We start from the raw sequence: 11,243 nt of genomic DNA on the forward strand, positions 1-11,243 counted from the left end.
CAAAAACAGCTATTCCTGAGAAGGTCGACATTTTACAACCCCCCAGCCAACCATTTAACCCTATCATAGTTCGATTGAAGGATTCATGTCATGTACTGTCCAGTCTGTCGATAATGGCATGAATTCTTAACGATTAGTGATTAATTCGCTTAGCAAAGCCAAATTGTGAATAAACATGGCCGTAAGAGAGAAAGAGCCGATATTGATAGTATGCGTGGAAATTAACAATTGAATTAGTATAAACGGCTGATATTAATTAAGATAAATTCGGAAGAGAGCCGCGTAAATCGCGGAATTGCGCAATCGAAAAAGGAATAGAGAATAAAAAACAGACGATAGAAGCGAAAATCATGAAAAAGATATGCGTAATGAATGAATTATTTGATTGAATGATGACGTTATCGCGAAGATTCCGTATTTTTAAGAAGACAGTCTTTTGAACGATTAGCTAGCGTCATATGATTTGACGTAAGTCGAGATGACAAGATTATTAGGGTCGTCGTTAAACAATTATCAGAAATGACCCCGAAACGAAGAAGCTGGCCGCGACGGTCTTGAAATAAATCGATTGCCATTAAAAACGCATAGCTACCCGATGTAGTCCGTGAAGAGAATGAAGTATATGATGAACTTAGTATATGGACTTCAGATTAGAAGAATTAGAAAATCGGATGGCGTGGTTTCTAGCAAATATAATGTACCAATGTCTGACGTTGAGGACGGCGGATCCGATAGCGTCACCGCGAATTTTTGGGCGCGGATGCTTTGATCAGACACGTCTGCATTCTGATCATGCAAGACGGCAGCCGGCTTAACATAGGATTCGGTGCCTTCGAATGCGTCTGAAAGAAGAAATGATTCGAAAAGAAGATAAAAATTAAAATAGGAAAGACAAAATTAAACTTTTTAAAAAAATATGGGCTAGAAATAAACGAAGTAAATGAATGCTACTTTTAGGTGAACCTACCGACGAAATCTATCCTCGATGATATTGTGGTCTCAACCGGTCTACGTCTTCGATGAATGGTATTCGATAAGGTGTTGGTTAGCGGAGCGATCGTTGTGAACGGCGTCGGTTTCCTACGTCTATTAGAATGTCCATTTTCTGAGTTGCGATTAATCGATTTACCGTTCGTCACCTGCTCGAGATACAATTGATTTATATATTGATTTATAATACTAGAAATAATACAAACTGATATCATAATATTACAATATCATCAATCCAGTTATGCACACACGCATACACACACACACACACACACACACACACACACACCACACACACACATATGTGCATTTGCACATTTTGACAAAGCAAAGCTCTTACGATAGATTCATGATAAAGATAAATAAGAAACTCTAGAAAATCTAATATCTCAGACAACACAAACATCTAAAAGTCTTTTAAAACATTTAAAAAGTTTTTCATTTATATTTATATCTCATTTATCATTTATATTATTAATATGTATTTTATAATCCGTATTCATACCTCACTTTATCGACAAATGCGTGCATTTAATATGTATTGTTATTTGATGTTACATACGTTAAAATTTCAGAAACAAATGCGCACATTTATCGAAAGAGATATGAATATGTTTTTTAGTGTTTTTTTTATACACCTTATCCTTAAAGTGCTTTTTAATCATTAGAATATGCTTTAAATATCTTTTACATATTGTAAAAAATTTTTAAAATTTTTTAGTCATTCCTTTAGAAATGCCTGAAATATCTCTTAAACTCTTTTAGATTCTAAGTTCCATTGGAATTTTGTGTTGCTTGCGATATTCCACGTGTTAAGATATTAATCATTGATCCAGGCATTAAAATGTTGAAGATAACTTATTTAGAAAAAGTAAATGGACGTTCACAAAAATGCGCGCCCTTTGAAAAGATATTTGCTAATTTATAATGCTAGGAAGAAATAGCAGCAAATGAAGATATTCCTTGATTCGTTCGCGTCCCAAAATGTTTGCTCAGAGAGAAAAATTAAGTTTCCAATTTAATCCGGAGTAGATAAGTTTTTAATAGTCAGAGGAAAAAGAGCGTTTTCGAGTAATGTGTCTTAGAAATATGATGATGACGTAGTAGCGTAAAAGATGATAATGCAACTCCTTTTATTTCACGGAAAGTATTTTACTTAGATCCAGTGAGAGGCGATGACCGAGGCTTTGTCAAACTGCCATTCAAGAGAAGCCATTAAGTCATAATCAATTACAATCGGTTCCTTCCAAATTAATCGTTCGTATCCTGTTCATATACCATTAATTGATAAATTATATTTTGATTTGATATCAAAAAATATGACAATTATGGTCAGCAATCGAACAAATGATTATATTAAGCGGTTGAAAGTATAAATCTTCATGGCACTGCCGCTTTGCATTATTCTCTAAAGTCTTTCGGAGAAGTATACCGATCGATTAGACACCAAAAGCAGATTCAGAAGAGATTATATGTTGAGTAAGAGGTATCTTCAGGCGATTTGAAAGTAAGACGTTAAATGATGATTTCTGCGAGAAAATTATGCTTCAAGAGGTCTTTTGGTTAGCGTCAAGAAGAGGTGGTGGTACTCGTAGTAGTAAGTCAGTTCTACTAGGGTTCCTCATTAGTTTTTTGCAGCGTTTCGTTCTTATATTTCCGTTTTGGTTAGGGCAACATGCGATCAAGAAAATACAATGTTATCAATTTAAAGTGGATCTTCGACTTAAAGCTGCACTGACCTCGAGCGAGAATCGATCAGTATCCTTCTCGACCGGAACAGACGTCCTCGTGATCTGCGACTCCGTGTCTTCCGGCTGTTTGGTCATCGCCTTCTCTTCCTCGGATTTAGAATGCTTCATCATTTTTTTCTTGTTGAGAAGATTATCGCCCATATGAAGATTACTTAAAAAGTGAAACGTGTTAAGTACTTGAGAATTTTTCCTAGCAGAATCAGAATCGATATTTGTTTCTTCAGCTACTGAATCTCTTTCCTTGGATGTAGGTTTGACACTTTTCAATGCATCTTTCATTTTTCTTTGTGCGTCTTCTCCATTAAAAAGATTTTTGTGAAGGTTACTTGAAAAATTATCTTGAAAATCTTTATCAGAAAAATTAGAATCAGAATATACACTCGTTTCTTTAACTGTTGAATTTTTTTCCTCGGATCTATATATAGGCTTGATGCTTTTCAATGTAACTCTCGTTCTCCTTCTAGTTCCATGTTTGACAGAAAAATTTTTGCGGAAATTATTTGAAAAGGTGTCTCTAAGACTTCCATTGGTAAAATTAGGATTTACAGTTATTCCTTCAACTATTGAATTCTTTTCTGGTTCAGACTTAAGTTTGACGCTCTTTAATACAACTCTCATTCTTCTAGTCCTATATTCAATAGGAAGATTCTTAGCGTCGTGAAAATTGTTTGAAAAAGTGCCTTGAAGATTTTCATTGATAGAGTCAGGCTCTACAGTTATTTCTTTAACTGTTGAATTCTTTTCTTCAGTCTTAGGTTTAACGCTCTTTAATACAACTCTCATTCTTCTTCTAGTCCTATATTCAACGGGAAAATTCTTAGCGCTGTAAAAATTATTAGAAAAAGTACCTTGGAGACTTTCATTGGTAAAATCATCTTCTGTATTGGTTTTTTCAGTCTTTGTCTCCTCTTCTTCAGATTTAGATTTAATTTTCTTTAATACAACTCTCATTTTTCTTTCTGTTTTTTCCTCATTGGAAAAATTCTGACTTATGTTACGATTATTTAAAAAATTATTTTGAAAATTTTTATTGGCAAAATCAGGATTTGTTTCTTCAGTCGTGGAATTCTTCTCTTCAATTTTTCTGACATTCTTCAATACAACTCTCATCCTTCTTCTTGCAATTCTTTTGTTAGAAAAATTCTTATCTGCGTAAGTACTTTTCGGAAAATTATCTCGCAGATTTGTATTGATAGATTCAAAATCTACCCTCTCTTCTTCGATTAGGTTCTTTTCCTCGGATTTATTTTTCGGATTTTCTAGTTTAGAAAAATCCTTAGCTACATAAAGATTATTTTGAATATTATCTGGAAAACTCTTATTAGCAGAACTAGAATTGGTACTGATGTTTTTTGTTGTTGATAAACTTTCTTCAGATTGTTTCAATATAACTTCTTGTTTTTCTTTAATATTTTCATTCTCATAATGAGTTGGAAGTGTTTCATTTTCAATAATGGTAGATGTTTGAAGAAATACTGTTGTTTCTTCTATGGGTAAAATGGTATTCGTTTCTTCCTTGACTCTTTTCTTCAGTACAACTTTCCTTCTTCTCATATTTTTCACCTGATCATAAGCATGATTAGTAATATTTTGAACATCAACAGTATCTTGATCGGATCTAATAGTATTATTGAACGCTTCAGAATTAGTTCTAATTCTTTTCTGTATTCTTCTTTTACGATTCTTCTCAATCGGTTTTGAAGACGAAATATGAGCAGCAGGTTTTTGTGATCGTCTACGGTACAATATAACCTGACGTCGAGGATATTCATTAGTTCTTTGTAGTGTTGTAGGGCTTCCAAGCCAATTGTTTGTTCGATTTAAAACGCGACGTTTAGCAGTTTTTTGACTGAATTGATAATTGGTTGTATTGAGTTCCAAAATCGTTTGATTCGATTTTTGATTTTCTGTAATTTTTGAAATAGTTTCTTCTGATACCTTTATTTCTGGAGTTATAAATTCGTTCCTCATTGTTTGAGCAGAACTCAATTTGCTAATGGTCGCAATTGTTTGATCTTCAGTTTGACTTTGTGTTTTCATTGACGTAGCTTCCTTAAAATCTGTCTTCTGTTCTAGCGTTAAAGACTCTTCACTTATTGCTCGTATCGAATCTGATTGATAAGTGTCAGTAGTTGTTCGAATAGTGGAGTTTATCGCAATCAGTTCGCCAGTAGTCGCAAAGGGTGTCGTAGAAGCTGTAGATTTTTCGACAGCTACAGTCGATTTGTTAGTAATTAATGTTGTGATCGAAAGGGGGGTTGGAGGAGTTTGAGTGATTACTGGAGTCGAGGAATTTTCATCCCCTTGGGTTGACAATGTAGCTGTTACAACAGATAATGCTTCGAAATTTGTACTAGAATGAGGTTTTGAATATGCAGTCACTGTCGAAGTAAATGTTGAAGGAATTTCGAACGTTATGGGAATTTCAATAGTCTCTGCAATTGTTGTAACGGCTAATATATCGGAATTGCTGCTAATATTAAAATTACTTGAATTTGCGAGATGTATTGTAGAGGATTCAGGCGTTAAAATTGTAGAAACAGTTGAATTTGTTGAAGTTATGTCTGTATTCGTAATGAGAGCCTTGGGCGAAGGCACAGAATTATTTTTAGATCGAATCGTAATTGGCGAGATCTCGCTAGTTGAAGAAGTGGAAGGAATGTTTGTATTTATAGACGATGTAATTACATTAAGATCAGTAGTCGTTGGAATAATTGCATTAAGAGGGGTAGTTATTATATTTGTTGTTACAGTATTTATATCTGCGAGATTATTCATTGTCATGGGTGTAGTTGCATGTATATGTTGCGTGTTCACAGTTGAAGGTATGACTGTTGTTAATGATGAAGTAGTAACGGGAATCGTAACATTCTCAACTGTAGTGAATGTGGAATAATTTTTAGTTATGGAAAATGTTTCAGCACTCGCAGCTGTAACCAAAGTTGTAGAATCAATTACAACATCGTGCGTACTTATAGTTGTTGGAATTGCATCTGTGGAATAATTTGTTATTGAGGAAGTAATGCCAATATTAGCATTTGTAATTTGCACTGCAGTCATATTTGCAGAATTATTTACAATTTCCTGCGTATTAACAGTTACTGGTATGGATATAGGTACGACTCCAGTATTTGTAGTTACATGATTGGTTACAATTGTAGTAGTCTCCGGAATTATATTTACATTTGTAGAAGGAATTTCACTTTCAGTATTTGCTGCAAGTGTAATCGTAGTTGCGGGATCAGTCAGAATTACATTCTCAATTATTGAATTATCAGTTACGGAATAATTTGAAGTAGTTTCAACTTCAGTACTTATAGTTGTGGGTGTATAGATTATGGTAAGTTCAGCCGCAACTGTGGGTGCTTTTAAAACTGCTATCGTCGATGATGTCGTAACAGACGCGTTGACAGGAATATTCATAATTGTAGAATCATCTGAAAACGTTGAAATATCAGCAGTTGTGGCATCATTTGATGGAATAGTTTTGAAAATTGAAGGAGTCGCTGCGATTATTGAATTTGTTAAAGTCACTGTCTCAGTTATATTGCTTTCCGAGTCTTCAGTTTTGGCATTAGAATTCTCAAGATTATTGTAAACGCTTAAAATTTCAGGAGATGCCGTGAAATCATCGGACACCGTTAGAGAAGTTGTTGATATGGTCGAAGCCGTAGGAAGTTTATTTTTTGAAGGCAAAGTCGAAGCCTCAGTAGTTAGAGAAGTGCTTCTTAAAGTGTTCGTCACGGCATAAATAGAATCGCTCTCTGTTTGTCTTATAGCGTCCTTGATTGGTGAAACAGTAGTCTTATTTCTTTTCTTTGCCACTATACGTCTGCCCGTCCACGGCGTGATGGTTTCGTTGTATCTATTTACGGCAATTTTTCGTCTTGTCGACGTTGTCGAAGATGCGATGAAAGAGTTAAAAAGTGGCGTCATATGATCAAAATTAGGCAACAATTTTTCTCTCTTGGCCGTTGGCCCATCGACAAGAGTTGTAATTAAGTCAGATTTTTCGTGATTTGAAATCTCAGCATTTGAGAAAGTCATTGAAGAATTGGATACAGAATATTCCTCTTCGCGAAAATCGATATTTTTATCGATAATGATATTGTCGTCGAGAATATTAGGTCCTAATTCAATCTGATCATTATAAGCGACAGGAACAGTCTCATCAGGTATAGAAACATTGGAAATTAAAATGGTTTCCGTCTGTTGTTCAACGGGAATATCAGTCGTTGTGTAAAGTGGCGTTGAACTATCCAATATCGATGATACATTTTCGCTCCTGGTGATGTAAAATCCACGCATTACCGGACTGGAAATCAGACTATCGAGAGAAATGCCGCGCATTGTCGTTGGTTTCAAATATACCGAATTGGTAGATGTCTTTTGTTTAGTCTCGTCTTCTTGAATAGTGTTCGTGACTGAAACTCGTTCATCAAAGTTTGTAACGTCGTCCTTTCTTAAAGTGCGAGATCTCGCTCTGTTTTCCGAGGCTTGTTGCAGCCACGAATCGTCGGTTTCTTCAATTATATCTCTCGATGACTGGGCGATCTCTTTTTCATCGTCTTGCGACTCATCTGTTCCTCTCAACAACTTCTCGACGTTCTGCCGGCTAATATCGTTGTCCACGTTACGCAACAAGTGCAAGAGTACGGATGACGACGTCGTAGCAGTACGATCGTCGTAATAAGTCGGATAGCCAATCAGCTCCTTCAGAGTCGGCAGCCTAATAGCTTCCGAATCGGCGACCTGAAAATCAGAATAATGCAGCGCGCTTTAATACGGAGGTTCTCAAGGACTTCTGTTTCTCCTTGTCCTCTCCCTTCATAGTTATTATTTCTTATTTCTTTGTAGTCTTCTTCTTTCTGTCTTTCTGTCTATGCGTGAGCTGCGCCAGTTTGGAGGAAAAAAAGAAGGAACATGAAGAGGAAGTCTCTTTAGTTATCTATTGAAGCGCCGCGAACGTGTCTTGCTTGCTGCGTTAATTTGGATCGATTAAGGAATCATCCTAGGACATCGATAGTGTTTAATGATTATTGTATTTGTGGTAAGTAGAAGTACATCATCGAGAAAGTTATCAGAGGTTTCAGTCAAAGGTTCCCCTCTGAGTAAGCGAATGAAGAAAGTGCTCGTTATGATTCAGTCATTATTGATGATGTGAGGATGATGCATGAAGACGATTATTTAGTCGTTGGTCGTCGTGAGCTATAACGAGTCCTTGTCGTTCCTTTTGATTCACATAGTTATATTTAATGTCCATTTCATAGAACAATCTTAAATATAATATAATTAAATTTGTTAAGAGTATTATATACATTAGTGATCTTTAAATGTCTACTAACATTTTAACGTTCCTTCCGATAAATCGGCGATCGCAATTGATTTCTTAATTACTTAATGGCTGGATCTATGTACATTATCGTTGACTACATTGATAAATAGTAACGACATTCGTATACTATTATTTCGCGGAGCCCTTGCCGGCGATCAGATTGCTGAATACTGACTCGATCTCAATAGTCGAAGACTCATAAGATTCTGTAGTGAATCGATCATCGTAACGATAATTGAACTCGCCCTCGATGGGCAAGGTGGATCGCTCGACACCATGACGAACTTCGTTGGCAGTGTCATCGTTGACTCCAGTCACCAAAGTTGACGATGGAGTCATTGGAGAGAATTGATCCGCTGGTATCCTCGTGGTCGAGGTCAGTGACGAATACTTGGTCTTGATGAGGATCTTCTGGCGCTCCGTGGTGCCGGACTCTGTTACTGAGGTCACCAATCTAGTTACGGATGGTTTTATTGTGGTATGCGTATAGTATGGATCAATTAAATTTTGCGAGTCAAAAAAATCGTTGCTCCTTGGCGTCGTTGTTCTCAGTGATTGCTGTTTCCGATGGAAAGCATCCGCAACGTAATCAAATTTTTTCATCGGTATCAGAGTCTCCGTGACTGCCGCTTCCGTACTAGTCGACGTACGTTTTGGATACGAACGTGTTCTGAAGTATTGCCAAGTGCTCGTAGATTCCGGACTCGGCTGTGTAGTTTTTTCTTCGATTTTAACATTGTTCCGATTTAGAAGCTTATAACGCATTCGCGGCTGCCGGAAGCCGGATTGTCTCAGCCTGGCATCCCTCGTCTCTGGCGTCTCCTCGGATTCTTCAGGTGCAGAATCTAATGGAGGATATCGCCTCGGCGATAAAGCTTCTTCGGGATCGAATGGCCTCTTCAATATTATTGGAACCTTGTATCGTGGCCGAATCTCGGGTCCGCGAGTAACAATCGGTGTTAATCGATACGTATTATTTTCTGTAAACTCTGTTCTCGCGACTTTACGGCCTTCAACATCCTCAATATAAGCTGAAGAATAATTTATTTGATCTCTTAACGAAGTCGTGGTGTAATGTTTCCAGAATTCCGCGGCGTCATCCGAAAAACCATTTGTCGAAATCGATTTGTTTCTCAGAGTCGTACTTTTTACAACGTCCTGTCTAGGTAAGTCACGAAATCTGCTTGTATTCTCTTTTTCTTCTCCTTCTTTCTCTTCTTTATATTTAAGATCATCGTAAAATATATTAACGGTACTAGAAGAAACTGGATGACGTCCAATAAATAAGTGGTTTTTACGTTTTGAGAGAATCTCGAGGCTGTTTTCCGTTGATGACAGCGCAGGAATGTATTGGTTGGTAGTGTTCTCTGAAGATGATACAGGATTCTTGCGAATGAACTTCTTACGCGCAAATCTCGAATCAAAACTCGATCTTGCAGCTGAAAATGAATCTGATTCCGTCGTAAATGGTGTAGTAGTTGCTTGAGTACGAGTGGTAGCTGAATCTAAATCCGACGTGGTGGTTATTTGCACGTTAGTAGTGAATAAATTCTCAGCTTCAGTAGACGGTATTAATGCATCTTCTAAAAACATACTTTCAGTGTTATAAGTAGTGGCTGTCGCCAACGTTGATTCAATTGTAGTAACTCCGGTATCCATTTCAAACGTTGACCGCTGAACCTCGTCAGCATCTGTGTTAATTGTTGATATAGTAGCAGTGCTGAGAATATCTGTAACTTCTTTGCCTGATATCGTCGTGGTTTCAATCGCGGGAGTCTCCAAAGTAACCTTCGGGAAATCATCAGGGTTGTAATCGGTAGACAAAGTGGTTTCCGTGACAGTCAAAGTCGAATCTTCCATTTCTTTCGTAAGTTCGGTCAAACCAGTAGCAATCGTCGATTCTTCAGTATTTTGGCTTATTAAAGTAACCTCTGTCTGATTAATAAAAACTGTTGATTTTTCAACATCTTTATCGCTTCCCATTGGAGTCGTCGATTTTAAAAAAAGACTCGAATCTTCTTCTTCTTCGAGGGAAACTTCAATCGATGTTGAAGTATTTTGAAGCGGACGTTTACGTTTTATCACTTTTCGTCTGCGAGGCCCTTGAGATGTTTCCTCTTCTTCTGTTTCAATAATATTAACAACTGTGCTCGATGATATCGGTCTCTTTCTTAGGAAAATCTTTCGTTTTCTTGGCGTTCCTGATGTTTTTTCTGCAACATCAAAGGCGCGTTTAGTAGAAACGATCGTTACCAAATCGGGATTAAATTGATGAGTTTCGATGGTCGTTGTGGCAACAGTATCTTTGGATTGATTGCTCGCATCTACTTTATTGCTAGATGCAGTTGTTATATCAATTTGCGTGATTGGTTTCAAATCATAGATCGGCTGAATAGTGTTGGATTCAACAACGGAATCAATTTTTGCGGTTGATTGATCAACGCCATTCAATAAATTGTTTCTTTCAATCCTGTCAGTTTCCGCAGAAGTACCTGTTCTAAAAGCTTTTACTGTTATCGATGGTATGTGTTTTTGGTTCAAGTCATCGTTTACTTTTTGCAACGACTCTTCCACGTTGTTTCTCTTTCTCGTGTACTTTGTTCTATCATACAACTCGCGATTAACAGTCGGCTTTCTAAATACCCTAATGTTCGTTATTTTATTATTCTCCTCGTCAGATCGCGATTGATATAACGGATTTTTTCTAGAACCACCTTGTGTTATTCTTACTATCGGGCTATCATCCAATTCATTGGCTTTAATAGATTCTGGGTTATTGACTCTGCTAGGTCTTCGATATCTTCTCTTAACATCATCAATGGTAACTGTACCAACGGTAGTTGAAGCTGTTGTTCTGTCTCTTTCTCTGTATCTGAGGCCTAGGACAGAGTTCGCGGAAACATCTTGCGTCTTTGATCTCGACGTTGGTGGAGTGTACCTGCTGGATCCTCTGCCACGTGATCTACTAAGGTCTCTGCTTCTGGATGTGGAAGTCTCCGCACGTGGAATGTCCACTTGATCCACTAACTCCTCCTCGGTAACTCGTTTGACTGGTTTCGTCCTTAATCGAACTCGCCCCAGAACCGGATTGGACGGACGCGTAGAATTTCGCGGTGTAATACTCACCTTGGACCTGCTCAATGGGGTCGTAGCCGTCGTCGTCGCTT

The 11,243-nt window shown here is 37.3% G+C and overlaps 2 protein-coding genes across 2 annotated transcripts in view; both read right to left on the bottom strand.

The window, feature by feature from the left end:
- Positions 1-64: 64 nt before the first annotated feature.
- Positions 65-7,572, bottom strand: LOC108750214 (mucin-17). Its single transcript, XM_018489527.1, has 4 exons — positions 7,528-7,572; positions 2,730-7,493; positions 968-1,139; positions 65-842 (listed from the first exon to the last, which is right to left on the bottom strand). Exons 1-4 carry the CDS (start codon positions 7,570-7,572, stop codon positions 646-648), a joined length of 5,178 nt encoding a protein of 1,725 aa, XP_018345029.1. The 3' UTR covers positions 65-645.
- LOC108750225 (serine-rich adhesin for platelets-like) overlaps positions 7,452-11,243 on the bottom strand; it is a 30,427-nt gene continuing 26,635 nt past the window's right edge. Inside the window, exon 17 of the mRNA XM_018489552.1 lies at positions 7,452-11,209. Coding sequence (XP_018345054.1) covers positions 8,206-11,209 — 3,004 coding nt within the window. The 3' untranslated portion in view covers positions 7,452-8,205. The remainder of the gene's footprint in view (positions 11,210-11,243) is intronic.

The sequence above is a fragment of the Trachymyrmex septentrionalis genome, unplaced genomic scaffold (genome assembly GCF_001594115.1).
Source record: "Trachymyrmex septentrionalis isolate Tsep2-gDNA-1 unplaced genomic scaffold, Tsep1.0 scaffold334, whole genome shotgun sequence".
Taxonomy (NCBI): Eukaryota; Metazoa; Arthropoda; class Insecta; order Hymenoptera; family Formicidae; genus Trachymyrmex; species Trachymyrmex septentrionalis.